The sequence below is a fragment of the Rana temporaria genome, chromosome 4 (assembly GCF_905171775.1).
Source record: "Rana temporaria chromosome 4, aRanTem1.1, whole genome shotgun sequence".
Classification (NCBI taxonomy): Eukaryota; Metazoa; Chordata; class Amphibia; order Anura; family Ranidae; genus Rana; species Rana temporaria.
The window spans coordinates 321,447,439-321,472,733 of NC_053492.1; the positions used below are offsets into that span (position 1 = coordinate 321,447,439).

The 25,295-nt window shown below is 44.3% G+C and overlaps 1 protein-coding gene across 1 annotated transcript in view; it reads left to right on the plus strand.

The window, feature by feature from the left end:
* Positions 1-25,295, plus strand: part of COG2 (component of oligomeric golgi complex 2) — a 240,942-nt gene that overhangs the window by 52,457 nt on the left and 163,190 nt on the right. The window contains 2 exon segments of the mRNA XM_040347789.1: positions 7,392-7,500; positions 21,847-22,026. Of these exon segments, the coding sequence (XP_040203723.1) occupies positions 7,392-7,500; positions 21,847-22,026 (289 nt within the window).

Below are 25,295 nucleotides of genomic sequence, written 5' to 3' on the forward strand. Positions count from 1 at the left end.
TATTCAAGGGGGCTTTTAAAGAGCCCAAGGAGGAAACTATCGGAGCCCGAGGCTCCGGTAAGGGCAACTTAAATGCCGATCGGACCATGTCTGTCAAGGACTGGATCCACAGACTTTCTGCTTGGGAGGCAGAGAATGGTTCCTCCACAGTAGAATCCTCAAGCTCTGAACCTTCTAGGTTCTGGTCCACCAGGTCCTCCTGAGATTCTAATGCCTTGTTTCCACTGCACGGAACGGTTCGGGTCAGTAAGAATGGAGCAGTTTAGAATGGACCGGTCTATTCTCGTGAGCGTTTCCACTGCAAATCGGACCGTCAGGGACCATTCAGGATTTAGAAAAAATGCCTAGTGCGTCCACCAATCAGTGGAATGTATTGCATCTCCTCCCCTAATGGAACCGTTCCTTTTACTATGGCCCCACATCTGAAGCAGGACCCAGAATGGTTCGGTACGGTTCGGTTTAATGGCACACTTTCGTAGTGGAAACACCCAAAATAGCGTACCGAACCGAACCGTACCGAACCGATCCGCTCAGTGGAAACGAGGCATAAGTCCCCTAGGGAGAGAACCTCCGCATCTGAGTATACACACTTTGGGGAAGGGGACCTAGTCCGCTTTTTGTCTGGCAATGAATTAGCGATCATAGCTGCCAATCTTTTCTCTAGCCCTCCTAAGGAGATAGCTAGCATTTCCTCAGTGATAAACACCGGGTTGGGAGGATCTGGGCCAGCCTCCGCACCAGACCCCCCTATTGGCTCAACCAAGGCGGCCATCCCTGGGTCAACAGGAGGGGAGAGTACTGGCATAACCTGACTCATATCCTCAGAATCTGAGGGGGAACCCTTTTGTTTTTTGGCATTTTTTGCCCCTCTAGATCCCGAGCCTTTGGGAGCCATGGTACAAGACCGAGGTACCCCAGCATACAACAACTGACTGTTTGTAGCTAGGAAAAAACTATGTGGTTAAGGGAACAGTAGTATTACTAATGTCCCTAACCTGGTGGGGCTCCGTATGTTCCAACAAAAAAGAACCACTTTTTTTTTTTTTTTTTTCAATACATTAATATATATATATATATATATATATATTTCCTTTACCTTATTAAAGGCTTTTTTTTTTTTTTTTTTTCTTTAAAACATACAGCCCCACCAATACTTTACCAGCCTTCAACCTGCTGCAAAGAGGATTTTTGGCTTAATAGATATGCATAGGCTAAGCCTAGCATGTACTACCCCTTTCCTGCCACCGGGGGTCACTAGTGTGCCGCTCTGTGTCCTCTCGCTCTCAGCTCAGTTTCAGACTGAGCCATAACGAGGACCTGCTTCAAATAACAGAGGCGAAAGCCCGCCTCTTTCGACGCCGGCCTGCACGCTCCCCCCCCCCCCCCCCCCCCGAACGGCGCGAAACTGTTCTATTAAGTGTGCACGCGCCGCGCGCGCATGTCCGGGGAGAGGAACACACGGAGACGCGCTGCCAGGCTTCAGGAAGCAGGGAGGATCGCCCCTACGGCTGCAGAGCGGCAATTTAAAAAAAAAACCCCGGCCAGGTAGGACTTAACACAGGCCTCTTAAGGACACATTTATAGCCCTGAGACAGATCTCCAAAGAAGACCTTCCCAACCAGCGGGGCAGCAGGTAGCCAGTAAAGAGATGCCTAGACAGGGGGATCCAGTCATGGGGGGAAAAGTTAGGTCATCCAGACATAACAGACATAGTGACCATGGTGCCAATGCAGAGCATACTCAGGCAAACCCCCCGCAGATCTCCCCTGGAGAGCCCACTGTCGGACCAAGTCCCGCAGACTCTCCACTTACCTGCTCCATGCCGCAGGACGTTTGCCAAGCAACAACAGTCCAATCTTCTCCCATCTCCGTGGGTAAAGTAGTAGACCATCAGGTACTGGGGTCCTAGGAAGGAACCGCCTGACCTGGACCTATATAGCACCCTGGCAAACAGGATACTTTTGGCTTAGGAAAAGCTCTAAGTCCTGGGCCCAGGGTCCATCCCTCTAGAGAGGGCATTATAGGCAAAACCCCACGGTTTGGGGCCCGGGTACTGTCCACTTTGGCGCTGAGGCACTTTGGACAGATCCGGTTAGCCCGCCTTAATCCCAAGGATACAGAGGCAAAGCTAATCCATGACCAACACCTAAGACACTGGCGAAAAAACTGAGGTACTCCTCCTATGGGAGGGGGTTATATAGGGAGGGGACTTCCTGTTTGAGATTGCCAGTGTCCATCACCTGAAGGTACTCCATATAACCCACATAGTAATGAATATGCCGCTCTGTGTCCCGTGATGTACGAGAAAGAAAAGGAAATTTGGCGTTTGAGAAAGGGGAAGTACGCCTTAGACTGCTTGACTTCTGTCTGTCTTCCCCCAGCCAATCGCCTGTTTTACCGCCTGTACATAGGGCTGGACCATGGCAAAGGCAAAGCCAGAGGTATCCAAGTCATCAGAGGAGTCCCCTGAGGTGTCATTCTCCTCCTGATGCTTAGAGGATGAAGCAGCTGTCGTGCGAGGAACTCCACTAGTGGATGGCCCGAGAATGGCCTCCTCAGCCGGTTGCTCCTGAGGGGGAGATAGCGGTTGCTGCGGCGGCATTGTGGCCACTAATTCTGCAAAAGAATCTTTTATTGCTTTCTTAAGCAGGTCCGCCACTTGCAGGCCCTCGGACTCTCTGTCTGCCGCATAGTCCCTCAGGCAATCTTGACAGATCCGTTTATGTGGAAGAGGGGTGGCTCCACAGGCCTGACACTTTGGAGATTTAGGTCTCGGGGAGCGCGAGTGATGGTGATTGAGTCAGAGTCTTCATGTCGCCTTGAGGTCTTCTTAGACGTCTTCTGGCGTACAGGGCTGCAACACATAAGAGTACGAGCCTCAGTGCACTTTTTTTTTTTTTTTTATTGTGCGTAAACTTACCTGGACGTAGTTCCTTACCTTAAGTGTAGAGTAGGATCTTGTATGGGCGGCGAATGGCTCATGTTAGGTGGATTAGCAGAGGAAGCAGCTAAGAACAGAACAGGAAAGGGTTAATGGTCATGCCTAAACCGGGACAACATTTCCATGTTTACTGGTTATCGGCGTATACGCGCACTTTTTTCAGGGCAAAATCGTGGGTGTGCGATATACGCCGATACCCACGCCGAGTTTGAACACTGCGCCGGCATATACCGAGTGCAGTACACTCGTGTATAGTCGGGCAGGCTCCTCTCGCGCTCACGTCCAGGACGGAGCACGCAATACCCTGATAAATACGGTGTATATATATATTTTCCTCTCCCCCCCCCCTTTTTTTTTTTTTTTTTTTAAATAACATTTTTATTTTTTTTTACCTGAAAAGGACAGTTTTCTGCCTTGGAGCTCTCTAAAAGAACTGCAAACCGGCGGCTCTAGGACCCGGAAGTCCCGGCCGTCGGCGCCAGCGCAGAATGCGGCAGACGACGCCGCCAGTGTAGAAAACGGCTGGGGGTGAGCGCGCACGACCCCTAAAGGGGGAGAGAAGGGGACAGGGAAGCGAGATAATGACGGGGAAGCGATGGGAAGACAGGGGAAAACGAGTGGAACACATGGGGAAGCGAGGTGGGATGACAGGGGCACGATGAGATAAAGTAAGAGGGGACAGAAGAAAGCCCTAAAAAAATAAAAGGGAGACAAAATAAAAGTAATAGCTGCTGCCTCTGTTACCATGGTAGCCAGATGCCTGAGATATGCTGCAGATAGAGCTCTTAGTTAAGAGACAAACTGCCTGTCCCAAAAGACCCTACAGAAGGGACTCCCAACCTTATTAGCGTGTTTAGCTGCCCAAGAGAAGGGACCGCATCCGGGAGAGGCTTGAACCCGGATGGACGCTGCCGAATGCAGAAGGTAGGACGTTTGACCAGCATTCACGCCATGAGGTATGAGGAAAAAAAAAGGAGAATGTGGGGGGCGGTGCTAACCAACTCTTTTATAATATTTACTAGTCCTGAGGGAGGAGCCAAGGCGGAGCTTGTCACAGGTATGCTGCCATGGAGGCACCAGGAATTTTTATTTTTTTTCACCTTAATGCAATCTATGCATTAAGGTGAAAAAACATCTGAAGTTGAAGGGCCCCCCCCAAGCCCCTGTTATACTTACCTGACCCCCTATATATATATATATATTATATATATATATATATATAATATATATATATATATAATATATATATATATAATGTCCCTGTGCCATTCTGCCGACGTATATCATCGTGCGGCGGTCCTTAAGCGGTTAAAAGACTAAAAATTTAAAACCTATGTGGCTCATGGTCAAGGCAAAAAAAAGCTATAAAAAACTAAGGAACACGATCACTGTTTAATGTTACAAAGAATATAACAGAATATGTAAAGAGGAAATCGAGGATACAAAATTCAAAATGAGCATCAAATAGCAAAAGATAGAAAAAAAAACATTTTGTAAAGGGCCAATATGTTCAGCGTGACCTTTTTTTTATATTGATAGTAAAAAAACAGGTCAGGACTGAGCGTGCATTGTCTTTTTATGAAAAGAGGTAAGTAAAACCTTGGACAGAGGAGAGTGGCTTTGGATGTGGTATACTTGGATTTTGCAAAAGCAAAATGTGTACAGAAAAACTACAGGCTTGGAAAAATCGTTTTTTAAATGGATAGAAAACTGACTAAAAGACAGAATTTAGAGAATAGTGGTAATGATTCTTACTCTGAAATGTCTAAGGTTATCAGTGGTGTACCCCAAGGTTCAGTGTTGGGACCCTTACTTTTTAATATCTTTATAAATGATCCTGGGTCTGGGATTTAAAAGTATAATATAAGTCTTTGAAGATGACACCAAGCTATGCAGTGGAATAACGTCCTTACAGGATTTCTCCAACTTACAAGCCGACCTCAATCACTGTCTGATTGGGCAGCTATGTGACCAATAAGGTGTACTGTTGATAAATGTCAAGTTATGTACTTGGGGGCTAAAAATATGCATCATCCATACTAGGGGGAGTACAACTGGGGGAGTCTGTGGTGAAGGATCTGGGGGTTTTGGTTGATCATAAGCTCAATAGCATGCAATGTCAAGCTGCAGTTTTATAAGCGAAAGTCCTCTTCTTGTATTAAGAGGTATGGATTCCAGAGAGCGATATAATTTTGCCCTGTACAAATCATTAGTAAGACCTCATCTGGAATATGCAGTTCAATTTTGGGCACCAGTTCGGGAACTGGAAAAAAGTGCAGAGAAGGGCAACCAAACTGATAAGAGGCATGGAGGAGCTCAGCTATGAGGAAAGATTAGAGGAACTGAATTTATTCACTGTTGAGAAGAGGAGACTAAGGGGGATATGATCAACCTGTACAAATACATTAGGGGCGCATATAGTGAACTTGGTGTTGAGTTATTCACGTAAGGTCATTTACAGAGGACAAAGGGGCACTTTACGTCTAGAGAAAAGATTTCAGAAAATGTGGAATAGACTCCCTCAACGAGGTGATTCTGGCCAGCACAGTGGATTGCTTTAAAAAAGGCCTGGATTCTTTATTAAATGTATGGAATTTAACTGGGTACTGACATTTATAGGTAAAGTTGATCCAAGGAATATCTAATTGCCTCTCTGGGGATCAAGAAGGAACTTTTTCCCCTGCTGTAGCAAATTTGGGTCCTGCTTTTCTGGAGTTTTTTACCTTCCTCTGGATCAACTGTTGGGTATAGGATTGTGTATATGGGATTGTATTTTTTTTTTTTATTAAGGTAGATGGACTTGTCTTTTTTTTTTTTTTCAACCTGACTAAGTAACTATGTTAATATAAACGGATATAGTTAAACTAGCACCATTAAAGCGGTTGTATACCCTGTTATTTTTTTTTATTTTTTTTACACCTGTAAAGGAAAAGCCATAATGAGCTAGTATGTGCCGCATACTAGCTCATTATGAAATACTTACCTTAAAACGAGGTGAAGAGAACTTACCTGGTCCACGCCGAGCGAGATGTCATCTTGCTCCGGCGTGTCTTCCGAGTATCGCCGCTCCAGCGCTGTGATTGGCTGGAGCGGCAATGACGTCACTCCCGCGCATGCGTGCGGGAGACTTCAAACCGGCAAGGTCCGGCGGCTGCCGGCCCTTTAGCCGAGGATCCCCGCTGCAATCAGCGGCGCATTGCGGGGGGAATATCTCCTAAACCGTACAGGTTTAGGAGATATTCTTTATACCTACAGGTAAGCCTTATTATAGGCTTAGCTGTAGGTTAAAGTAAAAAAGTGGGGTATACTTTATACTAGTGGGGTATACTTTAAGGTGGAGTGGGGGGTAACCAGATGATACACTGAGATGAACCAAATCTCCCTACATAGTTTTTACATGTATATCTGCTGTCTTCACATTTATATACTGTTTTTATAAAGTTCAGATCCTGTAAGGAAATGTTATCTTCCTGGTTAACACAGAGTGTGATGTCTGGGCATGATACTACTAGTGCTAGCCCTTTACCAGCTTGTACTGCATTTTGGCACTCACCATGAGATACTGCAGTGGTAGTAGTGTCTAAAAGGCCAGGATTGTACTAGGCTGCTGGAGCTTGCCAGATCACAAAAAGGTTAGTGCATAGCTAGTACTGGCACTCTGCTGCCATATGAGCAGAACTATGCATTTCTAGCACCTCAGCAACCTGGGGTCGGGTACACCTGGCTTTAGCAGGGACCTGTTCTCCATCATCTGAGCTACCTGTCAGGGTGCCGCTGCTTTCTACAGTTCTATTCTGAGCCAAATTCTATCAGTGAGGACTCCCCTTTGCTCTCTTCTGTCATGCTCAAATTCTGTAGGCCTCCTCACTAGAGGTACCTATTTTGGGCGCTAAATTTACAGTTTTCTAGTGGTGACTATGGGAAACACAGCTCCTGGCTAGCAATTAGGGAATGCTTGATGCTAGAAATAAAAACAAAAACAAAAAATAAAGTGCTAGAAGAGATCAGGCCTGATCTTGCTAACACTGGTTTGTTTTTCTTTGCAATGTATTAGAGGTGGCAGTGATCTTGAAAAAGTATACATGACAATGCACTTGTGGGGGGGTGGGGGGGTGCTCTGTAGCCAATGATAGCGTGGGGAGCCTACATACATGGCTGTAATCCCAGAAAAAGCTGATGTTACCAGTACATCGTCCACTGGGGCTTGGCCGCTCACCCGCGGTAAAACTACTACAGAGGGCAAGTAGTTAAACATTTGATATTTTTTCTATTGTGAATACAAAAATAGGTTTATGAAATTTGCAAATCATTGCATTCTGTTTTTATGTCGATTTTACACAGCGTCCCAACTTTTTTTGAATTTTTTAGTTGTAGTTCTATTTAATGTGTATTTTAAATTGTGCGTCAATATTCATAAGATGTTTTCATTTGCATATTTTTCTTTTATAAGCACATTGCTAACTGGACAGATCTTGGAAAGAATAGCAACAGAATTTAACCAGCTGCAGTTTCATGCGGTGCAGAGCAAAGAATGCCTCTTTTGGGACCAAAGTGAGACAGTAAGTATAGCCCTCATTGTTCCATTATTCATTGTTACTTTCAATGGTTTTAAAACTTGTCACTCTCAAGCCACATCCGTATAGATCATTTGAACACAAAAAAACTGACGGCTCCCTGGGACAATATATGGGTGTGAGCAGGCTCTGGCTTTTGCCTCCCCCTGGGGATATATGCGGTTGGAGCTGCTGAGAATGTATATTCTACTTGGTTCCTGTGTTTAAAATCATGCAACAACGTGTGTGCAGCAAATAGTGCGACACGGACGTAAGACCCCCTCCTTGCTCCCCATCTATCCCCTTTTTGGCGATTACTTCTAGGATATAAAGGTAACGCCGAACTAGAAAAAAGGATTACCCCCTTTCTTGTGCTGAGGTGGTTACTCCCCCTCCGCTGTTCAGCTCTCAAGCAACCCAGTACTTGGAGCCCAATTATACCTAGGGAGATTCATAGGGACATCGGATGGGGTTCCTATCGCTTACCCATCACCATAACTGATTAAAAGCCTGTGTCACAGTCCCACTCTTATACCACTACATATAAAGTTGTTTTAGAGCACCTACCATATGCCCAAGAGGCTGGCTTGAGGTAACAACGTTGCACACACCTACTTTACCACTAATGGTCGGATCCACATATGTTTGCGGAAATTCGACTAATCTACTTCTATGCTCCTGATAAAGCGTCTTGTACGCGAAACATGTCGAGAGTAAAAGCAAGATCTACTATTTTGCATATTGAACTCGGTTTCAAGAACTAAAAGTTTATATACACCCTTTGATGCTACACGTTCTCATGCTATGAGTGTATCTGCATAAGTATAGGCTTTCTTTTTGAAATACTGTATGTAACATGTACTGAGATCATATGTTGATATCACATTGTTTTCATGAAGTTGTGTATACAATTTTCTTTATGCATTTTTTATAAATAAATATTTAAAGATCTTTTACAGTAACTATCTGTACCTCCAAAAGTCCATTCTATTAGTCCAAATTAATTCCTATCTCCATATTATCGGGACGTTGGTACACTAAAATACAGGGAGTGCAGAATTATTAGGCAAGTTGTATTTTTGAGGATTAATTTTATTATTGAACAACAACCATGTTCTCAATGAACCCAAAAAACTCATTAATATCAAAGCTGAATATTTTTGGAAGTAGTTTTTAGTTTGTTTTTAGTTTTAGCTATTTTAGGGGGATATCTGTGTGTGCAGGTGACTATTACTGTGCATAATTATTAGGCAACTTAACAAAAAAAAAAAAAAAACCCATTTCAATTATTTATTTTTACCAGTGAAACCAATATAACATCTCAACATTCACAAATATACATTTCTGACATTCAAAAACAAATCCGTGACCAATATAGCCACCTTTCTTTGCAAGGACACTCAAAAGCCTGCCATCCATGAATTCTGTCAGTGTTTTGATCTGTTCACCATCAACATTGCGTGCAGCAGCAACCATAGCCTCCCAGACACTGTTCAGAGAGGTGTACTGTTTTCCCTCCTTGTAAATCTCACATTTGATGATGGACCACAGGTTCTCAATGGGATTCAGATCAGGTGAACAAGGAGGCCATGTCATTAGTTTTTCTTCTTTTATACCCTTTCTTGCCAGCCACGCTGTGGAGTACTTGGACGCGTGTGATGGAGCATTGTCCTGCATGAAAATCATGTTTTTCTTGAAGGATGCAGACTTCTTCCTGTACCACTGCTTGAAGAAGGTGTCTTCCAGAAACTGGCAGTAGGACTGGGAGTTGAGCTGGACTCCATCCTCAATCCGAAAAGGCCCCACAAGCTCATCTTTGATGATACCAGCCCAAACCAGTACTCCACCTCCACCTTGCTGGCGTCTGAGTCGGACTGGAGCTCTCTGCCCTTTACCAATCTAGCCACGGGCCCATCCATCTGGCCCATCAAGACTCACTCTCATTTCATCAGTCCATAAAACCTTAGAAAAATCAGTCTTGAGATATTTCTTGGCCCAGTCTTGACGTTTCAGCTTGTGTGTCTTGTTCAGTGGTGGTAGTCTTTCAGCCTTTCTTACCTTGGCCATGTCTCTGAGTATTGCACACCTTGTGCTTTTGGGCACTCCAATGATGTTGCAGCTCTGAAATATGGCCAAACTGGTGGCAAGTGGCATCTTGGCAGCTGCACGCTTGACTTTTCTCAGTTCATGGGCAGTTATTTTGCGCCTTGGTTTTTCCACACGCTTCTTGCGACCCTGTTGACTATTTTGAATGAAACGCTTGATTGTTCGATCACGCTTCAGAAGCTTTGCAATTTTAAGAGTGCTGCATCCCTCTGCAAGATATCTCACTATTTTTGACTTTTCTGAGCCTGTCAAGTCCTTCTTTTGACCCATTTTGCCAAAGGAAAGGAAGTTGACTAATAATTATGCACACCTGATATAGGGTGTTGATGTCATTAGACACACACCTCTCATTACAGAGATGCACATCACCTAATATGCTTAATTGGTAGTAGGCTTTCGAGCCTATACAGCTTGGAGTAAGACAACATGCATAAAGAGGAGGATGTGGTCAAAATACTCATTTGCCTAATAATTCTGCACTCCCTGTAATTGCATTCACAGTAATCAGTCGCCCTGTGTTTTATGCATATCCTGGCAAGGCCCATTTAACTAAGAACACATCTTTGTGCTTTTTTTTTTTTATGTCCTCTTTGTAGTACATGTGTACATTTTCATGCTTTTCCAACAATTTTACTCTGTATAATAAATATTTTGATACTTTTTATTCAATTGGTACCACCATAGTCCTTCCAATTTGGTAGTTGGGGTTTTTGGACAATGATTTTTTCAGGATGAGGTACCGGACTAATATTGTCCAACTTTTGAGGGTTCTCTTATGAGACCCCCTCCCAGATTTTCTTTCTTGGCTGAGTACAGAATAGTACATCTGTACCTACCCCTTCTCTGTGAGGAATGAAGCCGGATGCAAAGAGGGTTCTGCACTGGCAGGCATTACTGATGGGGCATTGATTGGCACGGTTGTGGGCACTGATCGGTACTGGCATCCATTTATTATGGGGACAGGCTGGCATGTATTGGGCACTGATTGGCAGCTGATGGGCACTTTTTGATGGGGGCTGTGCTGATAATCAATGTGCTGAATAATCAACAGCTTCATACCACGATCGAAGTTGCTGTGTGTCAGTCTGACACACAGCACTTCCATACGCCGCTCTGCGCGCCGGCTCTGTTATCCTGATCACATCATATGACGTCCGATCAGGATGCTAAACCACTTTGCCACCATCATTGTTATATTGCAGGCGGCAAGTGGTTAATGTACCATAGTTTGCCATTCCACAGGCGTGTGCTTTTTTAAGCGTGACATGTTGGGTATCTATTTACTCAGTGTAACATCATCTTTTTTTAATTTTTTACACAAATTTTTTTATTTCTCCTATGTCCATGGACGGACACAGCTTCCTTATACTCTTGACTGTAGGGTTATGTTCCGTCTATTAGGAGAGGACTAGCAGACATGTTAATGGTTAAAGAGAAAGTAAACCCTCCATTAAATATATATATATTTTTTAAACCCTGCAAGAGAAAGTCATAATGAGCTAGTATGCATAGCATACTAGCTCATTATGATTGACTTACTTGAGATCGAAGCCCCCCAAAGTTCTCCTCCGTGCCCTCCGCCGCATGTCTTCGGCGATCTTCCTGTTATCGCTGTGATTGCGCCGGAGCGACGATGACGTCACTCCCGCACATGTGCGATGGAGCGGCCGATCTTGGGGGGGGGGGGGGGTCGATTAGGGGGTCTCGCGTCCTCCCTTTCCTCTCCTCCCGTCCCTTCCCTCCTCCACCATGCTGTGACTGACCTAGGATGTACCTGAGGGGTTGTTTTTCCTATCCTGGCTGGGGGCTTTTCTTGTAGCCGCGCTGTGACGCAGGCAGTTACAGCGGGCGGCCATTTTCTAGAAGCTCACGCTCTTTTTTCCTGAGGTGGCAATCTTGTGGTTTTATACTGGTTTTAGCCTCAGTGCTGGGGGACTTTCTGAACAGCGCAGTTTTACCTCAGAGACACTCGGACACACACAGTGTGAAGGAGAGCGGACCGCATCGCTGTGCAGTTTTTTCTTGTCAGGGTGGTGAGTCCCCTGGGATACCCCTTTTGGTCAGTACAGCAAGGAGGGTGGGTCTCTCTTTTTTTTTTGTGCACTTGTACCTTGACATTAGTCCCTGAGGGCTGTCAGGTGAGCGGGTCAGCATGGCGTCAGAAGCTGGCGCTTCTTCCCCAGTCATTCCAGTGGTGACAACCGGTGCCCCTGCACCTGCAGTCCCTGTGGACACTTGGTCAGCAGTCCTGGAATCATTTGTTGCCAGGGTGGAAGCCATGTGTGGGCGAAAGGGGGGTAAAAGCCCCCTCCCCCCCACCATCTCCTGAGGATAGCTCTGACTGTGACTTGGGCCCGGCTGCGGCCCAGGGCCCTGGTTCTGAGGTATCAGGATGCGCACCAGGACCTTTCGACCAAGTGAGGAGGATCCAGGTCCGGGTCAGCGCAAGAAAGGCACTTGTTGGAGCTCTTATTATCGCAGTGCGGGACACGCTTAAACTAGAGGATACTGCCGAGACATCTGCTGAGGGGTCGGTCCCTTTTTGAGTCCCACAAGCAGGCCCGCACTGCTAAAGTGTTTCCATATGTGAAATTTTTTGATAAGTTCATAGACCAGGAATGGGAACGACCTCAGAGGACCTTTGCGGTCCCTAAGCGTATGGCGGTCCGTTGCCCCTTTGAGGAGAGCCTTTTAAAAAAGTGGGCATCTCCCTCGGTTGTGGACCCCCCCCCCCCGGTATCTAGGTTGAGGGAACACCTGCATTTTTAAGGACCCTGCTGACAGGAGATCCGAAGCGGTAGGGCGTCCTTTTTCTCGATGCTGGGTTCAGCTTCGCAGCCTATCTTGGCTACAGCACTGGTGTCAGACACTTATGCTACGTTTCCACTGAGCGGATCGGTTCGGGTCGTTTAGAATGGAACGGGTTTGAATGGTCCGGTCTATTCTGGTTAGCGTTTCCACTGCAAATCGGACCGCCAGGGCCATACAGGTTTTAGAAAAAATGCCTCTCATGATGTCACACTAGTGCGACGAGAAACGTGATGCAGCGTCACTCAGCGTCAGCCAAACAACAACAACAACAATGGAGGTCATTCAGCAGCTCGTCTTTTCTCTGCTAGCCTTTTGGTTCTTTATAGGCAAAATTCATACCGCACTGTATGAGAGAAGGTTGCGAGCGGCAATGAGAAACACAGCCGAAAAGAGAAGAAAACTTTTAGCTTGGATGTGTAGCCGGGAGGAGAAGTATACATTTGTGCTGCTAAGACAAAGACGGCAGCGCTATAGGGTAAGCACAACTGACTGACTTACCTGAAACACACACACACACATTTACATGAAACACACACTGACACACACTGACCTATACACACACACACTGACACACACTGACCTATACACACACACACTGACACACACTGACCTATACACACACTGACACACAGACACACACACTGACCTATACACACACACTGACACACACACACACACTGACCTATACACACACTGACACACACACACACACACACTGACCTATACACACACTGACACACACTGACCTATACACACACTGACACACACACACACACACTGACCTATACACACACTGACACACACACACTGACACACACTGACCTATACACACACTGACCTATACACACACTGACACACACACACACACACACACTGACCTATACACACACTGACACACACTGACCTATACACACACTGACACACACACACACACACACACTGACCTATACACACACTGACCTATACACACACTGACACACACTGACCTATACACACACTGACACACACACACACACACTGACCTATACACACACACTGACACACACACACACACTGACCTATACACACACTGACACACACACACACACTGACCTATACACACACTGACACACACTGACACACACACACACTGACCTATACACACACTGACACACACACACACACACACACTGACCTATACACACACTGACACACACTGACCTATACACACACTGACACACACACACACACTGACCTATACACACACACTGACCTATACACACACTGACACACACTGACCTATACACACACTGACACACACACACACACTGACCTATACACACACTGACACACACACACACACACACTGACCTATACACACACTGACACACACTGACCTATACACACACTGACACACACACACACACACACACTGACCTATACACACACTGACCTATACACACACTGACACACACTGACCTATACACACACTGACACACAGACACACACACTGACCTATACACACACTGACACACACACACACACACTGACCTATACACACACTGACACACACTGACCTATACACACACTGACACACACACACACACACTGACCTATACACACACACTGACACACACACACACACTGACCTATACACACACTGACACACACACACACACACACACACACACTGACCTATACACACACTGACACACACTGACCTATACACACACTGACACACACACACACACTGACCTATACACACACACTGACCTATACACACACTGACACACACTGACCTATACACACACTGACACACACACACACACTGACCTATACACACACTGACACACACACACACTGACCTATACACACACTGACCTATACACACACTGACACACACACACACACACACACACTGACCTATACACACACTGACCTATACACACACTGACACACACTGACCTATACACACACTGACACACAGACACACACACTGACCTATACACACACTGACACACACACACACACACACTGACCTATACACACACTGACACACACTGACCTATACACACACTGACACACACACACACACACACACTGACCTATACACACACTGACCTATACACACACTGACACACACTGACCTATACACACACTGACACACAGACACACACACTGACCTATACACACACTGACACACACTGACCTATACACACACTGACACACACACACACACTGACCTATACACACACTGACACACACACACACACTGACCTATACACACACTGACACACACACACACACACTGACCTATACACACACTGACACACACACACACACACACACTGACCTATACACACACTGACACACACTGACCTATACACACACTGACACACACACACACACTGACCTATACACACACTGACACACACACACACACACTGACCTATACACACACTGACACACACTGACCTATACACACACTGACACACACACACACACTGACCTATACACACACTGACACACACTGACCTATACACACACTGACACACACACACACACACTGACCTATACACACACTGACACACACACACACACACACTGACCTATACACACACTGACACACACTGACCTATACACACACTGACACACACTGACACACACTGACCTATACACACACTGACACACACACACACACACTGACCTATACACACACTGACACACACTGACCTATACACACACACACACACACACACACACACTGACCTATACACACACTGACCTATACACACACTGACAAACACTGACCTATACACACACTGACACACAGACACACACACTGACCTATACACACACTGACACACACACACACACACTGACCTATACAAACACTGACACACACACACACTGACACACACTGACCTATACACACACACACACTGAGACACACACACACACACACACACACTGACCTATACACACTGACACACTGCATTTTTTACAGATGCTTCACCTTTTGGCAAAGCAGCGCCGCCGACCAGTGATTTGGGCATTCCCTCGTGCCAATGAGTGGTGGAATGTGACCGTCCCAGGATTCACCCACAGACAGTGGGTGCAGAATTTAAGGATGTCAGAGGAAACCTTCTCATTCCTTTGTGCCAAGCTACGTCCAGTGATGGAAAAGAAAAGCACCAACTTCAGAGCCTGTTTGCCTGTAAGGAAAAGAATTGCCATTGCACTGTGGAAGCTGGCTACCAACAGTGAATATAGGAGTATAGGTCATCTTTTTGGTGTCAGCAAATCATCAGTGTGCCGGTGTGTGCAGGACTTCTGTAAGGCTGTGTGCACATTGCTAGCTCCTGAAATTGTTCATTTTCCTAACAGGGAAAAGCTCAAAGACATGGCTGAGTACTTTGAGAACAGGTGGGGCCTTCCACAGTGTGTTGGTGCTATTGATGGCTCACACATACCAATAATAGCACCACAAGAATACCACACTGACTACTTCAACCGAAAAGGCTGGCATTCCATCGTCCTCCAGGGAGTAGTGGATGGCAAGGGACTATTCTGGAATGTGAATGTAGGAAAGCCTGGGAGTTTGCATGATGCTCGGGTTCTCCGATTGTCAACATTTTGGGATTGGGTTGGCCAGGGAGGCCTGTATCCTGTTAGCACTAAGAACATTTGTGGGGTGAATGTTGGCTATTATGTGCTTGGGGACTCTGCCTATCCTTTACAAAATTGGCTCCTGAAACCATTTTCTGACAATGGGCGCCTAACAACAGAGCAGCAAATCTACAACAAGAAAACATCCAGGGCACGTGTTGTAGTGGAAAATGCGTTTGGAAGACTAAAGGGTAGATGGAGGTGTCTTATGAAGAGGAATGACAGTGACATTCAACTTACAAAATCCATGGTCCTAACGTGCTGTACTCTTCACAATCTTTGTGAAAGCCATGGAGAAGACTTTGACCAGGATTGGAATACATCTCCAGAAGAGCCAGTACCAGTAATAGCAGCACAGGATATGGAAGAAGAGTGCAGCGAAATACGTCAGGCTCTGATGAGGCACCTTAACGTTAACGTTGTTACCGTGAATAATTAAAATCTTTAATTACTTTTTGCTAAATGCTAAATAAAATCAGACATACTCAGAGAAGTCGTTCTTGTTTTTTATTCCACAAAAAAAATCATCTTCATACATATTTTGTAAAAGCAAAATTTTGATAATGTAGAAACATTGTTTACAATAAAGAGCTTGTAAAGGTTTGTTTTTTATTAAGCTAGTGCAGGGATACGCAATTAGCGGAAATCCACCTGTTTTGCAGAACTACAAGTCCCATCATGCTTTTGCCTCTGGGTGTCATGCTTGTGACTGTCAGAGTCTTGCTATGCCACATGGGAATCGTAGTTCTGAAACAGTTGGATATCCACTAATTGCATATCCCTAAGCTATTGCATTGTAGTTTTTTTCTTCAATTTCACTACCAATAAATGTTTTTTTTTGTTTTCTTTGTATGAATTTCTCACTTCCTGTTCCTCCTTAGTAAGCTGTTCAATAAGCTGTGCTGACTGACTAAACACAGCTCAGATGATGTTGTCAGGTTTACTGAGAAGGAACAGGAAGTGAGAAATTCAGACCAAGAAAAAAAAATGTAGAAACATTGTTTACAATAAAGAGCTTGTAAAGGTTTGTTTTTTATTAAGCTAGTGCAGGGATACGCAATTAGCGGAAATCCACCTGTTTTGCAGAACTACAAGTCCCATCATGCTTTTGCCTCTGGGTGTCATGCTTGTGACTGTCAGAGTCTTGCTATGCCACATGGGAATCGTAGTTCTGAAACAGTTGGATATCCACTAATTGCATATCCCTAAGCTATTGCATTGTAGTTTTTTTCTTCAATTTCACTACCAATAAATGTTTTTTTTTTGTTTTCTTTGTATGAATTTCTCACTTCCTGTTCCTCCTTAGTAAGCTGTTCAGTAAGCTGTGCTGACTGACTAAACACAGCTCAGATGATGTTGTCAGGTTTACTGAGAAGGAACAGGAAGTGAGAAATTCAGACCAAGAAAAAAAAATGTAGAAACATTGTTTACAATAAAGAGCTTGTAAAGGTTTGTTTTTTATTAAGCTAGTGCAGGGATACGCAATTAGCGGAAATCCACCTGTTTTGCAGAACTACAAGTCCCATCATGCTTTTGCCTCTGGGTGTCATGCTTGTGACTGTCAGAGTCTTGCTATGCCACATGGGAATCGTAGTTCTGAAACAGTTGGATATCCACTAATTGCATATCCCTAAGCTATTGCATTGTAGTTTTTTTCTTCAATTTCACTACCAATAAATGTTTTTTTTTTGTTTTCTTTGTATGAATTTCTCACTTCCTGTTCCTCCTTAGTAAGCTGTTCAGTAAGCTGTGCTGACTGACTAAACACAGCTCAGATGATGTTGTCAGGTTTACTGAGAAGGAACAGGAAGTGAGAAATTCAGACCAAGAAAAAAAAACATCTAAAAAGGAAATTAAAGGAAAAGGTAAACCAAAAATGCCAAGTATATTCGCAATTACATCTACAATGCAAAAATGAGAAGAAATTAAGCGATCGGGGGTGCCCTTTGTTGAAATCCAGGCTCCACCGTCCAAGGGGGGTGATAACGCAAAGGAGGCAGAAGGGAATCAGAGCAGCAGCACAAAGAAAGCCATGTGCAGCAAGGAGCAAATGTGTCCAATCTTGTGTGATCGCTGATGGCTCAAAGGAGCCTATTAAAAAAAAAATCTAACCTTTAAAACCCACTTTATTTTTAAACGTAAACATGGGTACAGGTCCTGTGCTGCATGAAAGGCACTAATGTCTGGGTGGTGACCTGGGTTGACGATTGGCTCCAATCACTTGAACAAGCTGACCAAGGACACCGAGGAAGGCCTGGTTGAAGGTAGCCAACTGCTCCATCTGCTGCCGGGCAATTTCTGCCTCCTGGCGCATAGCTTCCTGTGCATCCTGACGTAGTGCTTGAAACCGCCTCTCAGAAAGGTTATCCATTCTTTCCAGCTGCCTTTCTTCTGCTGCCCGCATATCCTCCATAACTGTGCGCAGATCCAACTGGAACCTTCTCCTTTCACCTGTAATATACAAAAGACCTAAATATTGCTTTTGGTAACATCTGCTAAACCAATACTGTAAGCTCCTTTCTCATCTGCCCCACTAGACTGTACCACACTGATTCACTGCCACACCTCTGTTCCCCCCGCTCATCTGCTACACCAATACACAGCACTGCTCATCTGCCCACTGCTGAACCCCCTTCTCATCTCTTCTACCACTGTACCTCCTGCTAATCCCCCCCTTCTCATCTCTTCCACCACTGTACCTCATGCACATCTCCCCCACAGCTGATCTCCCCCTTCTTATCTATTCCAACACTGTACCTCCTGCACATCTCCCCCACAGCTGGTCCCCCCCTTCTCATCTCTTCCACCACTGTACCTCATGCACATCTCCCCCACAGCTGATCTCCCCCTTCTTATCTATTCCAACACTGTACCTCCTGCACATCTGCCCCACTGCTGTTTTAGTTTAAGAAAATGCAGTTAAAAATTACTTTATTATCATCATGTCTTACCATTGTGCCTTGGTGCATTGGGAGTACTCTGTAGTTGGCTACTCTGTGGTTGGCTACTCTGTGGTTGGCTACTCTGTGGTTGGCTTGAGGAAATACTGCTGCTGTTGCTGCTGAAAGACATTGAAGGTCCATCTTCTGATAAGTTTGATGCATCAGTGGAGAGTCCATCAACTGTTTCTGAAAATAAACATATGGTTAGATATTATATTTTAAATGGTAAGCAGAGCGATATCCTATGCCAAGTTTTTAAAAAAAAAAAACTTACCAAAGGGGTCTACCATAGATTCGAGAATTATAGTTGCAGAGTCCAGACCTCCCTCCCTGCTTTGCTGGCCGATGACCGTAAATGGCGTCCATGGCGTCGTACCACCTCCAAGCAGTTGGACAGTTTCCACTACGGCTGTTGGCGTCCTTAATTTTTTTATATTGTGCTTTAAGCTTTTTAAGCTTTGCCCTACACTGGCCCGACGTCCGTTCAAATCCCTCGGCTGCCATCCGCTGAGAAATATCTTTATAGACCTTTTCATTTCTCACTGATCCATCAAGCTCACTCTGAATAACGCCATCGCCGATGATTGCTAAGAACGTAGATAGTTCCTCAGATAACCAGACCCTGCTGTTGTTTGCTGGCATCCTTCTCCTTTATATGGACTAATAAGGCGACGTGGTGATTGTTTGGCGCTTTGCTTTGACGTCAGCATTGATGTTTTCTGACCACCAATCAGTGGAAAGTACTGTGTGACGCCAGTAGCTCCACCCTAACCGTACCGTTCCATTTTCTATGGACCCACATGAGAAGCAGGACCCTGAATGGTGCGGTACGGTTCGGTTTTATGGCACGCTTTCATAATGGAAACACCCAAAATAGCGTACCGTACCGAACCGTACCGAACCGATCCGCTCAGTGGAAACGTAGCATTACTGAATGGGCAAGACTATTGCACCAGGAGTTGGTAGAGCATCATGCTCCTCCAGGCTGCGTGGAACTGGCTGACCAGTTATTGCAAGGCTCCCTTGATCTCCAGAGCCTCAGTATCTGCGATGGTTCTGCAACGCCTGATTTGCCTAATAGGCAGACATAGGAACATAACCCTACAGTCAAGAGTATAAGGAAGCTGTGTCCGTCCAAATGATTTTACGGTGAGTACAAAAATCCTATTTTTATTGTGTTTATGTGCACTAAAATTCATTAAAGTGGATGTAAACCTGATTCATGAAATTTGAGCTGGGCACATATATCTGTAGTGTTTTTTTGTTATCTCTCCAAAGCTCTGTCCTGTAGATGTCTCCTGTCCCATTCTTCTGTTATCAGCCTAATAACTTCTGACAAGTTCTCCATCAACTGTGATAAAAGCAGCCTGAGTTTTCTGTTGGAGGATGCTATAAATAGCAGAGTCCGGAACGATTCAAAGATCTGCTCTGAAAGTCTCTACACATGAGAGGCGGTGTGTGCCTTTCCTCCAATCAGCTGTCTTGGCTGTATGTCCAGGCTTCACTGCAGTGTTGAACAGGGAAGAGAACATTTCCTAACATGATGTGCACAATTTGTTTCATCTCTGTGTATCATCTGAGGCTGTTCACTTAACTGGGTATATATGAGGGTCTACATCCACTTTAAAGTGTATTTTTTCCTGAAAATTTGCATTTGATAAACGGCTGCGCACATATTGTGCAACATAAAAATTTGCAACAACTGCCGTTTTATTCTTTAGGACCTCTGCTTTCAGAAAATATATAATGTATTTATATATAATGTTCTAAGTAATTTTCTATCATAAAATGCTGATTTTGCCATGTATGAGAGATCTCAGAATTGGCCCGGACAGCAGTGGTTAACCACACTTTTTATACATTAGGTTAATTATATTTGGATACTGTGTTTTGGAAATGTTCTTTGCTTTACCTCTAAGGGAATTAAGAATATATAAATGCAGGGGTTGACAAATTTGCTTGGAATCTAGGAGCCAGCTAAAAAAAGTTAGGAGCCAGAAAACGCACCCCGTCCCGACGAGCTGCCGCGCAGAAGCGAACACATACGTGAGCAGCGCCCGCATATGTAAACGGTGTTCAAACCACACATGTGAGGTATCACCGCGATTGGTAGAGCGAGAGCAATAATTCTAGCCCTAGACCTCCTCTGTAACTCAAAACATGCAACCTGTAGATTTTTTTAAACGTCGCCTATGAAGATTTTAAAGGGTAAAAGTTTGTCGGCATTCCACGAGCGGATGCAATTTTGAAGCGTGACATGTTGGGTATGAATTTACTCGGCATAACATTATGTTTCATAATAAAAAAAAATGGGGATAACTTTACTGTTGTCTTATTTTTTTAATTAAAAAAAGTGTAATTTTTTCCCAAAAAAGTGCGCTTGTAAGACCGCTGCGCAAATACGGCGTGACAGAAAGTATTGCAACGATCGCCATTTTATTCTCTAGGGTGTTAGGATAAAAAATATATAATGTTTGGGGGTTCTAATTAGAGGGAAGAAGATTGCAGTGAAAATAGTGAAAAATGACATTAGAATTGCTGTTTAACTTGTAATGCTTAACTTGTAATACCAACGGCCACCACCAGATGGCGCCAGCTCACATCTGGTGGTAATAACTTGTAATACCAACGGCTCACCACCAGATGGCGCCAGCTCACACCTACCAAGCCAAGTCGCCAGGACACTATTTCTAGTCGCCATGGCGACCGGGATTTGTCGAGCCCTGTATAAATGGTTTATTGTTAACTTCCATAGCTTATTTTTTAAAACCATACCTTACTTTTTAATTTGAGTTGCACTTAAAATATACTAATTTGTTGATTGTGGTGTTTTTCTGTTTTATAGCGTATTGCTGGAATAACGGCAATGTTACAGCGCTCCTTAGAAGGTCTCCTTTTGGAAGGACTTCAGACCTCAAATGTGGATATAATCCGTCACTGTTTGCGCACATATGCTACGATTGACAAAACAAAAGATGCAGAAGCTCTTGTTGGCCAGATTTTGGTGAAACCGTACATTGATGAGGTATGCCTTTTTATCCTGCCCATAATACAGTATGGTTTAAACAACACAAAGCCTTAGCAAATATTACAACATTGAATGTACAGCACAAATATAATACTTATATTTAACCAAGAATAACCAAGCCTCTTCTTCGTCAGATTTTGTTTTACATAATCATGGAAGATATCTGAAATGGCTCTTTATGTATCTTGATTCCATAATAAGTTTGGCGTTTATTGTTCCCTCTGGGTTATGGATGTGAGCATTCACCATATCTATATTCTTCCCCCCCCCCCTCCCCCCTTGTTTTTCACCATACACATGTGTCAGTACACTTTTTAGTATGCGAGTATATTCATTATATACATATGCATGCAACTAGCCTATAGTGTGGGTCGCTTTCTATTAGGACAGTTACCAATCAGTGTATGCAACAGCATACACGTCTACATACGTGTGTGTGTGTGTACACGTGTATATTTGTGTGGGCACATATAGATATGTGCACTATTCCTGCACATATGCATATCATGATAAGATCAGTGGCCACTGAATCAAAACTTATTATCATTTTTATTACCATCTTTATACTTTTTTCCTTTTAATCTATTCCTTTAATTGAGAATGCTATTAGTTAGTTTAATTATGTCCTCCTTGGCAGTTGTACACCCGTTTTTTTAATTTATGACTATGGTCTTTTTAATTTTGCTCTAATATTGTCAGTATAATGATGTCCAGTTATATTATTAGCTATATTATATTTTTATATTATACAGTTATATTATTAGCTATATTGTTGAGGATCGCATTAGTTTCCATGGTAACCAGGTGAGCCAATAGGTCAGCGTCCTGTTAGTTAAATTTTCCCTGGTGTAAGATGGCCCCCATAGAGCCTGATGAAGAAGCATGCATGCTTCGAACGCGTGCACCTCCCTGCTGACTTTTTACCCGAAAGTGACGCCATCCACAGCTGTGCGCTCGGGAACTCCGTCCTCCTTCTCCACTCTCTGAGGTCTGGTTCCCCCACCGCTGCCGATAGAGGCAAGGAGCTAAGGCGTCCCTGTCTGTCAACATCGAGGCACAAGTAGCTTCAGCAGTACCGGGATAAGAGCGGATGAACTACCATATAGATAAGCCCTACCTTTTAGCTTTTTTTGTGAGTGTATTTCCTAAGACCTTTTGATACTTTTTAACAAATACTTCATTTACTACGCTCAGAAGGCGCCGCTTTTTTCCTTTTGCTACATTTCAGATTCACCTTCATCTGCAAGCTGGTAGCCATTTCTGCGGAAGTTTAGCCTTAAGATGGACACACTATAATGGACTTATATTTACAATTTCCCCAGGATATCCATCTTTTAACTTACAAAAAATGGATACCTCTAAATGAGGTGGGACTTTTAGGGCAACAACAAGTATGGTGACAACTGGGTCATAAAAATATAGAAATTTATTACAAAATAGTATTACAAAAATCGTCAAAGAATAAACACTTCACAGTAGTATGTCAACATCTAAAATAAAAAATTGGAAAAAACTGCTGCTAGGAGATCATCATGTACCCCAGCACAAAACTGGGGGTATGGATGGTCGTTTCCAACGCGTTTCAAATGCTTTTAGTAATACATCCTTCTTCAGGGAACATTAGCAGTGAGGCTTTTCTGAAAGATGAAATATAAGAAAATACATATATACAATGAAAATACTTGTTACCAGACACAGACACTGCAGCATGTGGACAATAGGGGGGAGGAAATGGGAAGCTCAACATGCAGGGGGGAGGAAAAGGAAACTCGCCCTCTCCCAAGCTTGGAGTGCCCAGATCGTCCCCAGAGAGCCCGTGTGTGCGCCGGATCCAATGCGGCCAAGTCAGATGGTATGCTCAATGCCCATAGGTCTCCCCCACTCCCAGAGGGCTCCAAGACCATGAGGGGTGTGTGAAATAACAAACGTATTCACATAAAAAGTGTCAGCGGCCAAGGCGGACACTTTTTATGTGCATACGTTTGTTATTTCACACACCCCTCATGGTCTTGGAGCCCTCTGGGAGTGGGGGAGACCTATGGGCATTGAGCATACCATCTGACTTGGCCGCATTGGATCCGGCGCACACACGGGCTCTCTGGGGACGATCTGGGCACTCCAAGCTTGGGAGAGGGTGAGTTTCCTTTTCCTCCCCCCTGCATGTTGAGCTTCCCATTTCCTCCCCCCTATTGTCCACATGCTGCAGTGTCTGTGTCTGGTAACAAGTATTTTCATTGTATATATGTATTTTCTTATATTTCATCTTTCAGAAAAACCTCACTGCTAATGTTCCCTGAAGAAGGATGTATTACTAAAAGCATTTGAAACGCGTTGGAAACGACCATCCATACCCCCAGTTTTGTGCTGGGGTACATGATGATGATCTCCTAGCAGCAGTTTTTTCCAATTTTTTATTTTAGATGTTGACATACTACTGTGAAGTGTTTATTCTTTGACGATTTTTGTAATACTATTTTGTAATAAATTTCTATATTTTTATGACCCAGTTGTCACCATACTTGTTGTTGCCCTAAAAGTCCCACCTCCTTTAGAGGTATCCATTTTTTGTATTGACATAGGGATGTTGGCAACATTATGCCTCCATACATGAGCTAAATCTTTTTCTCCATCTTTTAACTTTGCCCTTATAGTAGTAGGTTCTACAACTATATCAGGAGTGCGCTCAATTAACCCCTTGTTGTTTGTTACCTGCACTGTTGCAGTGGATTTGCACAGAGCAGCCTGGATCCTCCTCTTCTGGGGTCCCTCTTAGGTGCTCCTGGTCCCTTCCTCCTGTTCAGTGGCCCCACAGCAAGCGGCTTGCTGTGGGGGCACCCGAGCTGAGTCACAGCTCCCTGTGTCCATTCAGACACGGAACCCAGACCCGGCCCTGCCCCCTCTCTCCCCTGATTGGCTAGCTGACTTTGAATGACAGCCGCGGGAGCCAATGGTGCCACTGCTGTGTCTCAGCCAATCGGGAAGGAGAATCTAGATGGCTATGACACTCGTGGACAGAGGGGCCATAGGTATGTGTTAGGGGGCCTGAGGGGGGCTGCTGCACACAGTTTTTTTTCCTCCTAATGCATTAAGATGAACCTTCAGCATTTACAACTTTTTTAAATGTTATGAATGCAAGATATCAGGCGCTCTTAGGATATCTGTTAAGTCAAAAATGTTTTTATAATGGAATACCCATGCTGGCTATAATTTGATATTGTCTTGCCAAACAGCTTTTATTTTGACCTGCCCTATCATCGTGATTTATA